Source organism: Lepisma saccharinum, chromosome 5 (assembly GCF_977018435.1).
Source record: "Lepisma saccharinum chromosome 5, izLepSacc3.1, whole genome shotgun sequence".
Taxonomy (NCBI): Eukaryota; Metazoa; Arthropoda; class Insecta; order Zygentoma; family Lepismatidae; genus Lepisma; species Lepisma saccharinum.
The window spans coordinates 36,951,272-36,972,262 of record NC_139233.1 but is presented as its reverse complement, the minus strand read 5'-3'; the positions used below and the strand labels follow the sequence as shown (position 1 = coordinate 36,972,262).

The following is a 20,991-nucleotide window of genomic DNA, read 5'->3' as shown; positions in this document are numbered from 1 at the left end:
AGGGTTTTCAGTGTTTTTCTGCGCTTAACTGTATTCAATTTATCACTAAAATATAATGTGCTAACTATTTGTGCCCAATAAAAAATGTTTTAATTGTGTCTTAAAGACATATGCTGAAGATGAGTTCCGGATTTCGAGGGGCAGTGAGTTCGAAAGACGAGAAGTAGAAACGGTGAAAGATTTTGAATAAAAATTTGAGTTATGAAGGGGGATGAGTAGTTGAGTTCTCCCTCGCGATCTGGTGTCAAGGCTGTGTGATTCGGAAAGCATTGAGAATTTGCTCGAGAGATAAGCCGGTTCCTTTGAACTGATTGCCCTATAGAGAAGGGTGAGGTTGTGTACCTTTCGCCGATCAATTAATTTGAGCCAATTTAACTTTGTAAAGAAAACGGATAAATGGTCCCTATATTTCAGATCGAAAATAAAGCGGACGCAGGTGTTTTGTACTCGTTGAAGACGTTGAGCGAGATCATCTGGTTATTCGGAATAGACAGAATCGCAGTAATCGAAGTGTGGAAAAACAAGTGCTTGCACCAGTTTGATTTTAATGCTAACGGGTAGAAAATGTTTAAGCCGAACAAGAGCGTGTAATGCAGCGAAGGCTCTTTTACTAGTTAAATTTACGTGATCTGACCATGAGAGATGCTGATTAAACATTACGCCCAGATTTTTGGCTGTTTTACTTAATTTAATAGCTTTCCCTAAGACCATTATGGGCGGGAGGGAAGAAATTTCAAACGCGGATAGCATTTTTTGTGAACCTATAATAATAGTTTGGGTTTTCGAAGGATTAATTAGTAGCCCATGATTAGCTGACCAAGTACTGATTTTGTTCAGATCATAATTTATATCGCGAATTGGATTTTCAATATTCTTTGGAGGAAAGGACAAATACAGCTGAACATCATCTGCATAGATGTGATATTTGCAGTGTTCGAGTGCGTCAGGAATGTGGTTAATGTACAGAGAGAAGAGGAGTGGACCGAGGACGGTTCCTTGGGGGACACCGGCGCTGATTGATCGCCACGACGATTTCTCACCAGAGTTGAAGACACATTGTTGGCGTTCATTAATATACGAACGGAACCAAGCTACGGTTGGGTCAGAGAAGTTGTACAGGAAGGATAGCTTCGATAGCAGGATGTCGTGGTCAATAGTCTGAAAAGCTTTACTAAAGTCCAGAAGTACAAGAATAGTTACTTTACACGCACCGTGCTAGAAAGAAGGATCCTGCAAATTGTATACGGCTGCCCTTTCTTACTTCCCACCCGCGTGCGGCCTAAGAAACAAATGCAGTAACACTGACTTCACTTGGGTTTCTGCTGGGGAGGGAAACTAAATGTTAAGCTTAATCACTTTAAAAATGATGATGACATTTCTATTTCAACTTCAAAAATACATAAAAAAACTTCAAGTCCTTTTTAAAGCAGTTTTGCCTGATACATAGGCTACACACCGTTACCGTGGTATGCTTAGAAGAGTCAGTAACACAAAATAATATAAGAAAATTAATATGGCAGCCATGTTGGCGACACGAAATAACAAACGATTACGGTTCTTCCTCAGGTTTAGAAACGCACAAACAAGTCCATCGAAACTTGGTGAAAGTGAACAAAAATAATCTTCTAAATATAATATTTAGCTATGACGCGAAGGAATAAAGGTGAATCGGTAATAACTGGGTCACGATCCGTGTGATGCACTATTCCGCCATTTTGATGAAACGCCGCGTAAAATGAATACAAGGTAAGAACTAGAAAAGCCTCTTATTATGGGACGCTAAAGGTACATTCATAACGTTCAAATTCCAGTGATATAAATGTTCTTCTTACGTACCTTCAGTCCTAACTCCCATTTCCTTCCAATTGATAATGAAGTGAAGACAGACGACTTTGCTCTTAGCTTGTCAGAAGTGTTGTTCTCTGTGATTCCCTTCGCAGCACAAAAAAAAATTACGAAAATTAAGACCATTATGTATGAACACGTTATCAAATTACATGAGATTTTAACTCCCAATACAAACACTGCACTTATAATACACAACACGCTTTTGCACGAACTTTAACACAAGAAAAAAAGAGGAAAATGCCACTAGACCGCGATAAAGACTTGTAGGGATAATATCCCATTGGCAAGTACACATAACAAGAATTCTGATTGGTTGAGCTCGGTGATCACCTCTTGCAGAAGTGCCAGGGCAAAAATCTTTCGTTCTCGAATTGATATACGTATCAGATCCAGGCACGTTTCAGCTCTTAAGCTAACTTAAACAATCTCACGTGAACAACAATGGCGTAGGCGAAATTAAATTGTACGTAACTGCTATGAAATGCTATTTGTAAGCTCGCAACTGTTGACGAAAGTATGCTTATCATTGAAATCCATAACGTCGATAAAGATCAGAATCGTGTGTTTGTCTTTACTGCCAGATATCCATGCTATATCGTGAATGAAGCTACCCCATGCTTTTGTGCTTTTAACCCCATCTTTTTCTGCGTTGTCTACTTATAACTAGATCTCGGATTTTATGTTTTTAACCTATTTTTTCCTTTGCAGGTAAATAGGAAATAACAAGTTATATCAGCGTTTCATTAAAAAACGAAACAACTGACGAAGTTTTGTGGTGTCTAAAATAACCTATTTTGCTTTTTAGAATCTATTTTAGGTTTATGTGCCTAAATGAAACCTATTTTTAGGTTTTTATTTTTTTTAGGTTTTACAGGATTTTTATATCTCACGGAGGTATACTAGGTTTGGTGGCGAAATAATTCAATGACTGGCGTGTTTAAAACATATGTTCTGTCGATTTCCCACCCTCCCAAGTATAAAACGTTAAAATACTGACCAAGGCAGAATTTATTGTATAAAAAATATATATACACTAAAAAGGTAACGTTTCCACCCTCTAACAGGGTCTTCTTCAGACGAATATTCAGACTGGAATGAATATTCGTCTGAAGAAGACCCTGTTAAAGGGTGGAAACGTTACGTTTTTAGTGTGTATATATTTTTTATACAATAAATTCTGCCTTGGTCAGTATTTTAATGTTATATTAACATGGAAGCATGGCTTAACAGTGCTCCAAAGAATATGATGTTTATCAAAGCTTTAAACAAAATAAAAAATGTCTGACGTCACTGTTACCTGCAGAGAGTGCAGGCGAAAGGGGACAGTTCTCCACTACTTTTTACCCCTGCCATATAGACTCTTAATGCTAAGCCTTGGCTACTAAGATAAAGTAAACTGTCCTTGCCCCCTCCCCCTGTCCCCACCCCATTCTCAGTTTTGGCACCCAATCGTCTCTATTGCCTGCACAGTCCAAAGTGCAAACTTCTGATCCGTGTGGTCTTGCTCACTTTCGCGTCAGTTCGGTCCTTTTGTGGCATTCACGCCTTGCGAAGGAATGTTTCAGCATTCAAATGTTCACCACTGACTGTGTTTCTGTTTGAAAGATAATTTTCAGCACATGAAATGATCCTGACAGACAAAAGGTGAAGTTTGAGTGTAGATAACGTTAAAAGATTCATGGTGGTCACTAGGACCATGATAAAATTCAAGTATAATTCCTGGTTTTCAAGACGAACTTTCCAAAAATTCAAGGATACAAACAGATGTTTTCTCTATTCCAACCTTCCGTATTACCGACTCTCACCCTACCTTCCACACACAAAAATACTAACAATATAAAGGGTTTGTATGATTCCAATGTACTAATTCACTTCAAGATATATTAATTTGTAATAATCTTCCGTCTGTCAGATAGATTGTTCTGCCAAAGACACTAACGAAGTAAACGGATTGAGAAAATGTTGCTTTATTTTCCATGTAGCATTTTCTTCCTCAAAAAATAAAAAAATAAAATCTAAACTGAGATAAACTTGCCTCAGGACATTTATAAACATATATAAATTTAATGGGATTTGGATTAATAAAAGTTGCAATTTTTCACGTGTACAGAGAAAAAATTGGAATAGAGAAAACATCCGCTTGTACCTTTTTTCATGTTTTGCCAAAATTCATGAATAATTTGCAGAGAAAATAATTCACGTATAATTTCCTGAGCCAATAATTCACGTGTATTTCCCGGAATTCAAGGAATTCCAAGTGAGTAGCCACAGTGATATTGTGCAGCAAATTATACATACGTAATTCATTTTTCATATCAACAAGTAAGTTTTTATAACAGCGCAAGTGCAGTATTTTAATAATTTGTAGATAATTTTGAAAATGATATAAAGAAATGAAAATTTGTTTAGAAAATTAATATTAGGTTATTACGGTACTTGTGAAATTTGGTTTTAACGATTGTATCTAATCAGTATTTTTCAGGAATTTTGTACCAAATGAAGTCTTTTTGCAACCTATTTCAGGATTTTTCCAGCCTAATTTAAGATTTTTAGAACCTAATTTAAGGTTTTTAGAATCTATTTTAGGGTTTTTAGAACCTATTTCAGGAACCTAAAGGCACACTTTTTAGAACCTAAAAATCCGAAGTCTACTTATAACATATGTTATAATAGTAGTATGCAGGGTGTAATGTAATTGTTAAGGTTAGAAGTATGGGCACATAAATGAAACATATATCGCTCACTGCGTTATATGTTTAGAAAGAACATTAGCGATAAAACACAGTAACGTAATTTCATAATGAAGGTATATGATCGTAAAGGTTATTTTGTCATTCTTTTACTTATAAGCTAGCCTGTGAGTCTTGTATTTTGCATTTTTGATGCGTAAGGGTTGGGGTCATTGCCAGGGTTCCCATATTTATCTCTTGCCAATACAGGACACGAACCACTAACATACGATAGTGATATAGGTATTTTACATATCTGATACACATTACGTTATATAGGTCTATTACATCAAAATAGCCTCCCTGATGACGCAGTGGTAGCGTCGTCGCCTTGTAATTAAGGGGTCCCGGGTTCGATACCTGGTGGAAGCACATAGTGTTCGGATCCCACTTTAAACTGTAGGTCTAGTCCCGATTAGCCTTACTTGTCATAAAGTGAACTTGAAACACCAAATAAATAAATCAATTACATCAAAATAATATATAATATAAACTTTCACAGGAAACAAATTGTAGAATACAAGGGCGACTGCCAACCCTCATCAATGTGGTTCGTTCCTTATTTACCCATTTATTTATACTTGTCCATTTATCATAGGTGGGACATATATTAGGGTTGTTGATTAGAAGTGAATTAGTTGGTGGGCAAGGAGTATATACAATTATGAGGAGTTGCTCCTCACTAACCTCCATCTACCTGAGCACACCAATGATAAAACAAAAGACGAGCAGGAGAAAATATTTGATCATTTCTGGATAACAAGAATACAAAAGAGAGTTGTATGCAAGAGAATTGGCAATAGGATTAAATACAGTGAGGATATTTTGTTTTTAAAAGTTGATGTTGAGTCTGCTTTTTCCCTAACAACAATCAGACATGCATATCGGAAATGCATCTAAGTGCGATTTGTACCACAAATTACAAGGAGACACCTTTACCATGTTATCGGAGAGACACGAGCATTGTCGGAACTTCAGGCCCAAGAAAGTTTCAGACTCGAGTTCTGGCCAGGGTATGATCCTTCCTCAAATCATCATTCATCTTCTTTGTAGTGATTAGCCTAAAGATGCAGTAACCAGACGTGAAGTAATTGATATACAATTGCAGGATATAAGTTTATATTGCACTTTGCATAAATGTATTAGAATGATACGATGGGGTAGCTTGTACATGCTCCAATTCTTCACACAATAATACTACTAATAATTGATTGATTGAATTTGAAATCCTGGGTGCGTCAGCACTTAGGCTATTTCGCACTCGTCACATTATACGGGATCGAGCCCCTTATCATAACTAAAGTAACATAACTGTAATGTCCGAGGACTAAATATTCTTACCTGGGTTGAAAGCAGGGGCACTCAACACACATAAGGACAAGACACACACACACACAGCCCTATAGATGATTATACTGGCTGTAGATCCAGACGCCAGAGCCTCGTTAGTCTGCAAAAATTCAATCCAGGGTGTACTACTCTACTAATAATCATGAAGCATTTTCATTATAGTATAAATTGAAATAACTATAACCGATTTACTAAGAAATTCAAACAAATCATTGCCTAAAACTGTTAGCCCGTTTTCAATTAGCTAATTTGTACAAAAGTCCTCCTCTGTGGCTGTGCGGTCTAAGGTGCTGTGCTTAGGACTCCGACTGTGGGACGGCATGGGTTCGGTCACTGGATTTTCGGCCTGTGTACCTATAGAGCCGGTGGCTACCCACCATCATGAGGAAATTGGGGCGCTACTAGTGAGTAGCAGAACCCTGTGTGGGAAATCTCTTAAAACGGCTGAGGGTTCGACGGGCTGACCCCACGTCAACCCATTACCGGTTGAAGATCTCCACACCTCTAGGTAGTATTGTTGGAGGGAGACTGGCAGTCGGGAGACAGGCCAAGGACCGTACAGGGCTGTCAAGCCACGGGTGATTATTATTATTGTTATTTACTTTGTACAAAAGTTACTTCTAATACAACTATACAATCGCTTAATTTTTTTTACCTATCTGTGTGACAAAGGAAAGGGTGGAGGAAGAAGTTGGAGGTACTCTAGTGTTTAGAACTTTGTTTTATTCAGAGTCAACAGGAAAACGAAAAGTCAAGCGTATAAAGTTGGAGGTTGGTGCTTATGATTCCTTCGGTATCTCATAGATATGTCTCTCCCGAGTTTCAATAACTTGCATAAATTTTACAACGTGATTTACATACAAGTATGTCTTCTCTAATATTTTATTTTGGTGACAAATAAACTTATTAGTGCAATTATATCGTCATCGTCAGCTGATACCAACATCATGCGAAGTGTCGCTTGCAGCTGGTCGCTTCGGTGTGAAATCTCCCTTTGTGAGTTACAACACCCTCGATGGCCGAGAGCTGGCTACCTTTGAACAGCCTGAAAGTAGTCCAAAGAATTCTCGTGAGAGGGCGTTGTGGGCAGCGGCAGGCAGAGACTTCCATGGCAAAAATGCGAACTACGTGAGCTGAAAGAGTAAAGCAGGCTGGTTTAGGAGCTCATTGCCACTTCATGCTTATTGTATAATTTTTTTATAAATTCATCAATGGCGTACCAGCATTTTCATGAGAGGATTGGCTGTAAGGGAGAATGATTGATCAAATGGATGGGGTAGAGCCATTGAATTTATATATCTATACCCAGTGATGTCAGTCTATAAAATATACTATGCCCTGGATGTAATATTAGTTTAACTTCATGGAACGTTTCTTGATTACATTGAAAGTATGGAAAATTACAATATTTTTGCTAGATCCCTGGAGGGTACAAGGTACATGGAAAATAAGTAAATATAACACCTCAATCATACATCTCACCAAATCCCCTATCTCACCACTGCCTATAAGGGCTCACCGATGGCGCGGTGGTAACGTCGTTGCCTTGTAATCAAGGGATCCCGGGTCCGATAGCCTTTGAAGGCACAGTGGTTCGGGTCCCACTTTAAACTGTAGGTCCAGTCCCGATTAGCCTATCTGTGCATGAAGTGCACTTAAGAAAACAATTCAATTCAATTCTAAATTCCTGGACCAGGGATAACACAGTAATTCCGGGATATATATATTATGGGAATAAAATCCAAATTCTAATCATATTTACGATTGCAGAAGCCTAGGTATGATATTTTGTACTTGATGTCTAAACGTTTCAGCAGTGGCGGCGATTATGGAGGATGCGGGAGGCAGTTGCCCACCACTTTTTGCCACTTTTGCCCCCGCACTATGCTAACCTTATGTACCAAGGGGAATTAAACTATCCTTACCACTCCAGTTTTTGCACCTTGCTTCCTCCCCTCCAGATTTGGAACCCAATCCCGCCACTGCGTTTCAGTAATTATATTTTAACTTTTCGCTTCTTTTCTTAATCCTGCAGTGATCCTGACAATTACGAGGTGATTAAAATTGGGGACGAGAATAGTGTCAGAAGCTCCTCCTTCGATTTCCGGAGACCTACAGTCGTATTCTTACACGGGTTTCTGGAGCCGGGAGAAAGATCAAACAGTGCGAGGTATATTAAAAATGGTGAGTCACAATCTTAATTCTCTGGCTTGCTAATAGTGTCACTAAGTTTTCTGGGTAAGTTGTATATCTCTTTTCTAGTTTTCTTTCTCTTAATTATATCTTCCTGTTTTACTTGTTCTTCCCCTCTATTTGTGCGCGTTTCTCTTCCAAACCTTTCCTTGTTTCTCTCTCTTTCTTTCGCCCTTTTTGTCTACCTCGACATCCTCGCTTTCTCTCTTTCTCTCGAATCCTCCTGTCTCTTTCTCTTACCTTTTCCATTTGTCTCGTGTCTTCGCACTTTCACTTGTATTTCTATTGCTTTCCTCTCTCCCATTCTTCTGCGTTTTTTCTTGGCCTTTCTCCTTTGATTTTTTTTTCAGTTTCACTGTCACCCAATAAAAACGTCAGCCATGATGTCTGAAGTACATCTTTCGGTAGAAATCCTCCTATTGGCGGAGACGCAAAACGAGCACCTATCACAAAAGTCGCAAGACTTCAGTTCGGGTCAGAGTAGAATATGCCTTTCTTCTATGTTTAAATAAAGATGGTGAATCCTTTTCTACCTATATTTTATATACTCACTGCTAGTTTGTTTTATGTCATCAGAGATGGCGCTGCATAAGCGATATCACCCTTATCTCACTTTGGGCCTTAGAGTGAGATATGTCCGTTTCTTATTAATCCCTTTAAATGATTAAATAGGTGTAAAATTTAAAACCACATAGCAAGATAAGCATATGGATGGTTGTAATACAATTCATAGAATACATTTATTTAGCCCACGCACTATGCTAGACCTTATCTACAAAGGGAAATATACTCTCTCTGCCCCCCCCGCCCCAGTTTGCACCTTGCCCCCCTGGTTTTGGAACCCAATCACCGCCACTTTTCACGTAATTGGTCATTTCGTGTCGTGGGTAACAAGGCAAACGGGCTGACACACACCAATCCAGTTTCCTGACACATGATGTGCATGGCTGATTTAAAAAACGGCGCAAGCCATGCTACCAAGATGGCCGCCATCTTGAATGACGCCATCATGAAATAAACTTCATTTTCTTAAATGTAATGGTAATCATGGAACATGTACGCTACTACACCAGAGGTCCAGATTTCGAATTCAGGAATACGAATGGGTGTGATTTGTGTCCCTTCATCAATTGCATCATATGAGACAAAAGTGACAGAAAAGCGAGGCTAAATAACAAAAATTAAGAAGTCATGTGACATATCAAAATGGGCTAGAAATTCACGAGAAACACGATGGTGTGTTAGGCTACGGTGGTTTCCATAATAATTAATAAAATTTATGCTGAAATTAATATTGAAAGTCCCAGTTTCATCATGCAGTGACCCACCCACCCCAGAAGGACTGGCGCCGCCACGAAGGTAGTTGAATATCTTATTATTTGTCTACTATGTTGTGATTTTTTGGTAGGTCTTTATTTTGTCTTTGTAAATCTAGTTTTCCAATATAGTTGACAAGGACAGTCAGAACAGCAAACAGCGTTCGAAAGTGTGACGGTCCTGTGAATCCGCACAATATAATTGTATGTTTATTGAAATTATTAATTTCATATTATACAAATCACTTTATATTAACGGTTCAAAAAATGTATAATAATTACTTTGTACAACGTTAATTATTTTTGTTATTTATTGCGCTATACGCAATATAGGTAATAGTAAACTGCATATTGGTCAGTTATTTCACTAATATATAGACCCATAGAAGTTGTATCTTCACCTTCGCGTTTTAGTTTCAAATATTTATGAACGAAATGTAATCGTACAAATGATTGACTAGTGAACGTCACAAAAGGTACCAAACAAAAAAAAAATATCAAAGTTATGTTATGGTTCAAAGCAGTCAAATTACTAACATTAATCCTGAGTCGTAAATTAAGCATAACAATATTGTTTCCAGTGTTCAATCCAGCCACTTTCCTCCGACGGGCGACATCAAACTTAAGGGGGGTGGGGGCAGGCACGTATCTAGAAATATATATCGGTTTGGTCTGAACCAAGTGTCTCAAAATAATAATAATTATTATTATTTTATTATTATTAAATATATTAAATTGATTATAATAAATTAAATTAGTTAAAATTGAAATAATTGTAATTAAAAACAAAATTAATTAAAATATTGAAATTAATATATTTTTATTACATGAATAGGTAAAAAGACAACATAAGGATAGTGATATAACAGCAGGTATTCCGTATAGTTAAGTTCTGTAAAATTTGTAACAAATAAAGCAACTGCCTGGGAAGTAAACTAATGTCAAATACATAAATAATTGAATATTTATTGAATATCAAAGAAAGGATTTTAGATCCAGTTGACGAAAAGTAAATTTCCTGGTAATATATCATGCATATTATTATAAGTAGTAATAAATCTTGCATGAATCTTCATTTTAGTTATTTTATTATTTCATTATTAATTTGAGAACTTAGAAAGTCTTTCGGGGGTCCGGTCCACCTGGACCCCACTAATACGTCCGGGGGGGACATAGGCATCAAATTATAATACCGACAAGACAATAATATTTTTAATTTACTCCTTACTTCTGATATGTAAATAAATTAAATTAAGTGTAATTAGGATATATTAACTATCACTTTAAAAATAGGATTATGAGAATCAATAAAATAATAATATATCGTCCAATAATTTACATTTACGGCAAGTTAAGGCGTCTAGGCTTTCTACAGCATATATGTGGATGACGTCATCAATTAAATTTTCTTTGGGTTCCTCTTCCCCCTCAGATGACACATTCACACAAGTTTCAACGTATCCCGATCCATAATATTTCTTAGTTTAGTTGTTATCAAGACGGACAATAGTTTAAATTCGTTCATTATTTTAACATTTAATCCAATTTCCAACTCATTTTCTTCCTCCTTTTAAGCTTATGTAAAACGAGGAGGTTCAAATGTGATAGTTGTGGATTGGAGTGAGCTCGCAGCCGGCCCTTGGTACACCAATGGTGTGAGGAACACCAAAGAGGTTGGAAAGCATACGGCGAGGTTGATAGACTATCTGGTGTCGATCGGAGCACCTCTCAGCAGTTTCCACGTCATTGGCCACAGTCTGGGAGGTCAAGTGGCAGGATCTGTCGGGGACTACATCACTTCTGGCAAAATTCCAAGGATTACAGGTAACAGCAACATTTATATTGGTTGACGTCAGTGACTAATTGACTCACATGTATAACTTGGTACTTAACTTTGGGGAGGCAGGTACGAACGTGAGGCTTAATTTGTTAGGGGGGGCAGAGTCGAAAAGTTTTTCATCCCATAAAAATTGTGTCCAGGATTATTTGCCAAATAACTGTTACATTTGCAAAATAATAAATAATAGTATTTATTACTTAGCTCCTCAGGTCTTAGGATGTTAACAAAAGTCACTTGCAAATTTTAACAAACCTGAAAATTTTGGGGGGCAGCTGCTCCCCTTGCTCCAGGCCAGTTACGCCTATGCCTGTATGTATCCTCCTTGATAAGCAGATGAAGTAAGGAAATTTCTCGTGTGCAATCATAAATTGATATTTAGTCGAATCTTTTCTCCGAATGTCTATCAATAATACAAACTCCTATCTGCGTAATTCACTATCGTAAGTTTATTCAATAATAAAGTGTTTCTTGTTTCCTATTGCTTGCGTTGTATTATGATTCTTGTAATTTTCTATTGTTTGATAAAATTGTTTTATATTTTATTAAACATATCGATTTTGTAAAATTTATTGAATTATATTTGATTTCTATATTTGTACACCATGATTGTTCACCACGAATCAAATCCTTTCAGTCATAAGGTTTTCTCTTTATGATTACCGAGCAACTTAACTAAAAGTGTTTTGTTAAATCAAGTAAATCTATTTTCTCTGCCTTGCATTCAGATCGAAATGATAGTAAAGAAGCATTTGCTGCACAAGCGCGACCTCTATAGGTCGGCGCGACACGCTGGACTCTGCGTTGGTTGCACTGTACAATTATATCTTACTATATGCTCTTATTTACGTTATTAAAAATACATGTTTGCGTTATCTGAACAGAGTTGCATGTAGCTATTCTGATAAGCAGGCAGGTTGGCTAGTGTCTATTATCGGATCCCGAATGGCGACGCCTTTGTGCCAGATCGTGAAACATATCTCATTTTAAAGCTAATTGTTTAAGGAAAACCTTAAATTAGAAGAGTTTTGACCAAGTCGAAAAGTAATAATGATAAGTAACGAAATAATGACACGATTGAAAATTTCGCAACTTATGAGAAGGAAGTTGGCCTGGGAGATGTAATATTAATCCTATAATAATGACTCTTATCTTGTAAGAAAGAAAATGTTGTTAGTAATATTTAATCTAAGAAGAAAAATTTTCGTATATGCGAAATCTAGGAAGATATAAGCCAAAATGTTGGCTCATGATGCGTATAGGAATATATATAGTGGCCATATTGGAAAATCCACCATAGTGGACGTACCCCAACTCGTAGACTGATAGACTCTTCGTCACTGCTAGCAAACATTTGTCTATAAGATACCGTTTAAAGGAATTGCTTTATAATTGAGGGCTAAAAGTGGTAAACGTTGTAAGTGCCAAAAGCGAAAGTGTTGGGAAATTGCATCGTTCAGCACATCAGCCTGTAAGAACGTTCACACTAGTGACCTCTTTACACGCCCTTTGAACTACTTAGAGGGCTACCAGTCACATTTCACCTTTACCACATTATAAAGCATGCTACATTTCACAATTTAACGTGGAAAGCGGTGTTTGAATTATTGTGGCATTTACAGCGTTTACCAATTTTAGTCTTCAATTACTTCTAGATTTAACCCTAAATGCCTAGACTAAGTTCTAACCGTACGGGGTTTGGGCGGGTGGGAGGAAGAGGCGTCAGCAGCTGCTGATTCGGACATGGCTATTGTTTTGGTATAACACAGTTTATTCATTACTTGATGTCTATTTTGTAATTATCATTAGGTTTTTAGGAAATTGTTCATATGTCATCAATGAATATAGCTACAGTCTTTCTTTTCTTTTTCAGGGCTAGATCCTGCGTTGCCTGGTTTCCGAAACCCTAGCTCCAACACTGAAACTCTGGACGCGTCCGATGCAGAGTTTGTTGACGTCATCCACACGGATGCTGGGATATTCGGGATAGGGCGGCGTGCAGGTCACGTTGACTTCTACCCCAATGCAGGGCGAGCCCCGCAGCCAGGGTGTCGGGTTTCAGACATCATATTAAGGCAACATGGGATTTCCGCAAGAGGTACTGTTAACGAAGATTATCTGAAATTTTGTGAAGGCCAACTGAAATCGAACAGTGTTTTTTGATGTTACTTCTTCAAAAGTAACCTAGTTACATTTACTTTACTCAAATAGTAGTTCAATCTGAGTCAGTGGCGTGTCCAGGATTTTCGAAAAGGGGGCTCGGTTACTTTTTTCTTGTGACATCTTTCTCTGCCTTTGAAGTTCCATTTTTAGGAACACTGGGCCAAATGAGAGGTTATGGCCCTTACCAACCCCACCCTTGGGCACGCCACTGATCTGATTTACTCATTAAGAAAAGGAACCTATTTGCTAGAAAAAAAACAATCACTTTTAGAGTTACTTTATTCTAGTTAAGATTTTAACTCATATAACATGTTTCATGCTTCAATTTAGAGCAAACGTTTTTCACTGATGATTATGAACAATTTACATTACTTAAGGCGAGTGGCGGCGATTGGCTTCCAAAACTGTGGGGGGCAAGGATAATTTACTTTCCCTTGGTACATAAATAAGGTTTAGCATACTGCTGGGGCAAAAGTGGCAAAAAGTTGGCGGGGGGGGGGCAAATGCCATCCCTCGCACCCCCTAATCGGTGGCACTGCTTAAGGTATACGTGTAGTTTCAATTTTGGACGGTAAAGTAGAACGTTTTCTAACGTTCCAACTCGCCCATTCTTTCAGGCCTACATTTGTTCTGTATCCAATATTCGAAACATTGAAATCGAAATACGAGAACTCGTATATGAAGAATGTAAGGAAGATGTTAAATGTATTGGTATTTTGGAGGAAAAGGGAATTGAATAATATGAATAAAACACAATGAACTGTAGCTAATTAAGTATTACTTAAACGTAAGTTAGTTCGTAAATTAATCGCTACAGGTAAACTTTGTACAAATAAACACAAAGAACATTGGAAAATGCAAAACATATTAATTTGTAATTTCAGGATGCTTGAAAGTTTGGTAATATTTACTTCCACTATATGTTCCTATAGGTTCATCCAAACCACAACCAGAGTTTAAATTCAGGTAATAACTACTAAAATGTGTCTCTGTGAAGAATCGAATATGCATATAGTATTTGATAGCAACGGAGAAAGTAAACAGCTACATCTATCGAGCTACACTGTAAAAAGTTGACAGTAGAAAAAACGGTCAATTCTCGCTGCCATCCAGATACCGTAAAAATTACAATGACCGTATTTTTTTTACAGATACCTGTATATTAAAAGGTAATATACCGTAATTTTAACAAGATTGTTTTTTAAAAAATACGGCGTAATGCCATAATTTAAACAATAGGAATACTTTTTTGCATAATGTAAAAAAATTATACTTTTTTTGGCCAGACTTAATGTCAAAAAGTTATTTTCACATTACATATTGATGATTGATTTTGTTCTGGCATAGTTATAAAATTTCCAATTTCACTGTCAACGTATGTGCTTAAAACACTCCTAGGCAACACAGTTCATCGTTTGCCACGATACTAAGGCATTTAGAGAAAATGTTACACTTGCACAACACACAATTGATTTACGTACCCTTGCAGACAGTAGTCAGAAAGTATAGAATGGATTAAACAATTAAAACTTAGTGCTATTTTGAAGAAATTTGGAAGTAATATAATAATTGAGTGATGTGGTGGTAAAGTTAAATTTATTGTAATTTTTAGAAGAAAATTAAAATAAAAAAATAGAATTTCAAGAATTGTTCTATATTTGTTTAGACAATAATTAAAACAATAAATATGATGAACATAATGTTCCTCATGTTTATGGCATCATGCCATAAAGGCGGAGTGATTAGCACTTTTAGCTAAGACGCCAGGGGTTCCGCGTTCGAATCCTGACCTGGGCATGGATATTTGTGAGTGTCCATTCATGAATTTGATCATATCACCGCTCATCCCCATCTTGGTAAATTAGCCAAAAGTGGCACAAAAAGCGAAGTAAACTAAAGCAAATCAAATCAAATTAAATCATGCCATAAAGGCACAAAGGGGTTATAGAGGTAGCAAAAGCCCGTGCATTTCACCTTCCCCACACTGAAGAGCTAGGTTCGATTGCCGGGATGGCTGATCTAAGGTGTTAATTTTTCCGACCCTGCCCCTGCATATAGAGGCTCTAGGGTTCACTCAGCATCTATTAAGAACAATCCTGGCTAGTAAAGGCGGCCGAAGCTTAATGCTGGTCTGCGGGCTCAACCTATGTGCCTTCAGACACGGTAAAAAGTGCACTAGGAACTTTACCATATTTACTGTTAAGTTTATTTTGAAACGAATGTTTTAACATTTAGTGAATTTAGGGGGGAAAAAATAATAGTTTGTAGAAATTTAATGTCATTAATTCAGGTACGAAATAATTTGACAAGGTAGAGTGGTCAAAGTTAATTTTTCTAAGTTGTTAATATCATATATGTTTTTCTCTCTCTCCCTAAAGTATTCTGCAGTCATTGGCGTTCCTATATGTACTACGCTCGAACCGTTACTGAGGAAAAAAGGTACCTGGCAACCCCGTGTTCTGATTGGCAGAAGTATAAATCTGGATTGTGTTTACACAATAGGAACTCACTACCCATGGGGATCAACGTTCCGCCTACGTAAGTACACATGTAGAGAGACTTTGAATGATATCATTCTCAGTGGCACAATCGTGCTGCCGTATGTAGGGTCAAGAGGTCCCGAGATAAATAAATATTGAATGGTTTTTATCCTTTCCTTATCATTGGTGTTGCTTATCCGCTTTCCCTTTTTCTTTTCTTTAATCTTCTCTTTTGCTTCTTTTCTTAGTCGTTGTATTTTCATCCGTTTTCTGTTTTATTCTGTTCTTTATTTTATTATGTCTCTTTCAAATGCTTTCTCTCTTTATCTTCTCTTTTTCTTCTATTTGCTTCTTTTCTCTCTCCCCATCTCTTTCTAACGCCTCTTAATATTCCTTTCCACCCCTTCTCCCTCTTTATTTCTTTTTCATTATCTCTTTCCACATTCTCCTTTCCTCTTTCTCCTTTTATTTTCTTGTTTGTCTATCTCTTTCTCTCTTTTTCTAAATTATTTTCTTCTCTCTCTCTCTCTCTTGCGCTTCTTCGTTTTTCTTTTCCTTTCGTTTTCTCCACATTTCTACGTGATGAAAAATGTTATTGCTTACTAAATTGATTTTGTTTTGACTTTATTTACGTCACATTTCTGCTACTTTTAGCTAATCGTGAAGGTGAAGATGAAAAGTAATAAGATGAAATTGATGAAAGGTCAATCCCAAACACACATGGACAAAACGCAACACGAGCTCCAAAAAGGATTTATACTGGCTGTGAGTCCAAACGCCAGAGCCTCATTACACTGCAAAATGCAGCCCAGGGTGTACTTTGTTCCAATCGTGTCCCCTCTAGTTTTGTGACGCCTCGTATGATGTTACGCCTCTTAAAATTTCTGCTCCTCAAGTTGCAAGCTGGTGTCCTCTTAATATGGGAAGGGGGCACTGTACGATATCCAATTACATGTTCTGTTGTTGTTGATTGTTTGAAGGTGGATTGTAATACTTCCTGTAAATGCTCATATTTTCGTCGTTAGGATAGATTTCTGAAATGGTAAAGAATGAAACAGAATGGATATGTAGGCTACAGAGTTTTCTGTGCCCCTCTAAAAATTTCCATATAAATTAAAGCTCTTTTCCAGTCTTACGGCGGACGCTCTATATGCTGACAAGGGAAGTGAGAAGCGGTGAAGCGACCAATCCAGCGCGATAAGAAACGCAGCAGCCTGTAGAATAGGGTGTATCGAAAAAAACTTTTTTTCGAAATGTTAAGGTGGCTAGTGCGGAAAAGTGGCCATTTGTGACCAAAAACATGTCTGATTTTTTTCAGATTTTTTGGAGGTCGTTTAGGTGGCGCGCATCGACCTTGAAGTTTTGATAGTGATTTGGTTATGCAACACGCACAACAATTACACAAAAATGTCATTATTTGGCTATTTCATGTCTTTTTTCTGCATTATTGTCATTTATTGTTTTGTTTATGGCAAATATGTTACATTCGTGCCTCAGGGGTGGTTTCCTATGCTGTTTACGTATGCTTTTGGTCAAAAATTGGAATTTTTAGCTTCAAATTGACATTTTTTCTATTGATGGTCCAATTGGTTTCGACTTTGTGTTTTATTCGAAAGTTTTCCGATATAAAAGACTAAATAAAATATTTTGTCTTTCTAATTGCTAACAGTTCCTCAATTACTGTCCAGCGCTTCGCTTATTTTCATAGCTTATTATGCTTTGAAAATAACCCAGAGCTCACCACGAGGAGGTGGCTGGACTGCGAGCTCCACCCAAACACCCATCCAAATTATGTTGGCAAACATAATTTTACTAAGGGGCAGGCCAAGGGTTTCTTCTAGTTTTCTCCTTGAACTTTATAGTCACTTTTTGTTCGAAATGTCGGCATATGTTCTCTAGATTCCAATTTCGCTTTGATGTAGCCATCACGTGAGCTGGCGCCGAAAACGGAAGAAGCAGCCTCTGTGATGATTTTCACAAGTCGCTCCACTCCTTGTGTGTGGCAGGGGAAGTCTTGAATTTCCGCTATTTTTTGGTTTTTAATGTAGTCATCCACTTCTTCATTTGTAATATTATTGGTCAACGGAGGCTCGTGGAGGGAGCATGAAGCCCAATCAACCATGTCATAGTATTGGCCTGCATTAAAATTGATGGTTGGTAAAACAAAAGTGCCAATTATTTTGCCTTTTTACAATTCTCGGATCAAAAAGGAACCATCGATAACTGACGGACCGATTTCTCCCACACCACTTGCGAGATCTGATTAATATGGTCATTCAACAAAACGTATTCTTCGCCCATCCTGAAAATCTCCTGCTGGCTTTAATAACCGACCAAAACCCAGAAATAAGAAGTCTTGGTTGGCAAAGAATTAAGAAAGCAAGATGATTGAAAAAAGGCAAAATAATTCGCACTTTTGTTTTACGAACCATCAATTTTAATGCAGACCAATACTATGACATGATAGATTGGGCTTCATGCTCCCTCCACGAGCCTCCGTTGACCAATAATATTACAAATGAAGAAGTAGATGACTACATTAAAAACCAAAAAATAGCGGAAATTCAAGACTTCCCCTGCCACACACAAGGAGTGGAGCGACTTGTGAAAATCATCACAGAGGCTGCTTCTTCCGTTTTCGACGCCAGCTCACGTGATGGCTACATCAAAGCGAAATTGAATCTAGAGAACATATGCCGACATTTCGAACAAAAAGTGACTATAAAGTTCAAAGAGAAAACTAGAAGAAACCCTTGGCCTGCCCCTTAGTAAAATTATGTTTGGCAACATAATTTGGGTGGGTGTTTGGGTGGAGCTCGCCGTCCAGCCACCTCCTCGTGGTGAGCTCTGGGTTATTTTCAAAGCATAATAAGCTATGAAAATAAGCGAAGCGCTGGACAGTAATTGAGGAACTGTTAGCAATTAGAAAGACAAAATATTTTATTTAGTCTTTTATATCGGAAAACTTTCGAATAAAACACAAAGTCGAAACCAATTGGACCATCAATAGAAAAAATGTCAATTTGAAGCTAAAAATTAAAATTTTTGACCAAAAGCATACGTAAACAGCATAGGAAACCACCCCTGAGGCACGAATGTAACATATTTGCCATAAACAAAACAATAAATGACAATAATGCAGAAAAAAGACATGAAATAGCCAAATAATGACATTTTTGTGTAATTGTTGTGCGTGTTGCATAACCAAATCACTATCAAAACTTCAAGGTCGATGCGCGCCACCTAAACGACCTCCAAAAAATCTGAAAAAAATCAGACATGTTTTTGGTCACAAATGGCCACTTTTCCGCACTAGCCACCTTAACATTTCGAAAAAAAGTTTTTTTCGATACACCCTACTGTAGAATGAGGTGCACGTAGTAGTTCCTCCCCTCGACGTCGTAACTCTCGGCGCCACCTCTGTTGCCTGGTTGGTTTGGTGCGTATTCACAGCTCCCCACTTCCCTTCCCAAAATATGGAGCGCCCGCCGTAACAGTAGAAAGACATATACCAAATGTATTCCCAGTTTGGCACCCTGGTGTGGTGGAGAGAGGAAGGTAGAAATTAGGGAGCAAGGGATGGGAGGACAATTCTATCGTTCAAGATACAATCCCAGCATTCGTCTCGGCTTACTGAAGAAAATCCCAATAAAATCAGTCAGAATTGGCCACGGTGCTATATGAAAGTTATTTGAAGATGTTCGACCAGTGTGAAAGTGGGACAGTGGGTCGTATTTATGTATATGGAACAGGTAGCTTGTGTGTATACCAATTTAATTCCTTTAACTTTTTTCATACTTATTTTCAGGGCGAGTGGCGAGTTCTATTTGGACATCACAGAAAATCCAGAATAATTGGAAGCTAGATGAAGACAGAAGTTGCGGGAAGAAACACAATATATTTTCAGTGCCTCCACAGTGAGCTTGTCCTGAAGTTTGAGCATGTACTGTTTGAATCTAGGGGATATACCTTCCCTTACGCAACAATAAAGTCAATTCGTTTCAGTTCAACTAAATATGAAGGTTTAGTCACGAGAAATATAACTGGTGATCCTCAGTGATTCAAAAATTAGGTACATGTGAAGTTTTCTATACTTTATGAAGTGGAATAACAATGAGAGAATTTATGAACTCAAAGTAGTATTGTTCTGATTTTTTACAGGATAATTTTATTATGAAGTGAATCATGGTTCAACCATGTAATCGTTCCTGAATTGCTTTGAATACGTTAGTGGATATAAATACATTACAACTATAGGTATTATACGTTATTATTAAGTACTGATCACAAGACAAAATGTGCCAGTAATACCAAAACAGTTGCCTCTTACCAAAATATATTTTGTAGGGTCTACCAATTTGAACGTCAGATCTTTAAATTAGATAGAACCACAAGTGATAATGACGTTTTTTAAATTTATTTTGAAGAGCAAACAATGGCATTATGTTTTGAACAATATGTCGTTCAAATGTCCTCCTCTGCTTCGGTGGGTGAAATGGATTCTGAATGTCCAATTTTCCAGCACGTCTGCGCACACATTGAGCGATATAGCCTCAATGGTTCGTTCAATGTTCCGTTTCAGGTCACGAACTGTGCGTGGCTTAGTCTCATGGACCTTAGATTTGACATAACCCCATAGAAAATAATCCAGGGGGATTAAGTCACATGATCTTGGTGGCCAGTTCACATCACCCTTTCTGGACAGAACTCGTCCGGGGAACTTTTCCTGCAATAATTCCATTGTTTGGCGAGCTGTGTGGCAAGTTGCACCATCCTGTTGGAAAAACACATTGTTGATGTCAAGACTACTGCACACAGATGTCACAGTTCCATCTCGTCATTCCAGTCAGTGTTGCCGCAATACTCTTTCAAAATTCTGACTTTCAAATTGGTAGACCCTTCATGTATTTAACTTCATGAAGAAGAAGGTAAAGTGTTCCCCTGTGCATAGCACCACGCCATGAAGGCGTATAGGGGGTGTGGGGGTAACGCCCCACACTTTCTTGATCCGGTCGTGAGTGGGGGTGATGTGATCAGCATCACGCCCCTGACCGCCTTTACCCCCCAGGGTTTCC

At 37.7% G+C, this 20,991-nt stretch overlaps 1 protein-coding gene across 1 annotated transcript in view; it reads left to right on the top strand.

Moving 5' to 3' along the window:
* Window positions 1–20,176, top strand: part of LOC145987988 (uncharacterized) — a 108,910-nt gene extending 88,734 nt beyond the window's left edge. The window contains exons 11-15 of the mRNA XM_083122827.1: window positions 7,963–8,111; window positions 11,012–11,260; window positions 13,147–13,371; window positions 15,815–15,974; window positions 19,725–20,176. Of these exons, the coding sequence (XP_082978953.1) occupies window positions 7,963–8,111; window positions 11,012–11,260; window positions 13,147–13,371; window positions 15,815–15,974; window positions 19,725–19,770 (829 nt within the window). The 3' untranslated portion in view covers window positions 19,771–20,176. The remainder of the gene's footprint in view (window positions 1–7,962; window positions 8,112–11,011; window positions 11,261–13,146; window positions 13,372–15,814; window positions 15,975–19,724) is intronic.
* The last annotated feature ends 815 nt before the right edge of the window (window positions 20,177–20,991 follow it).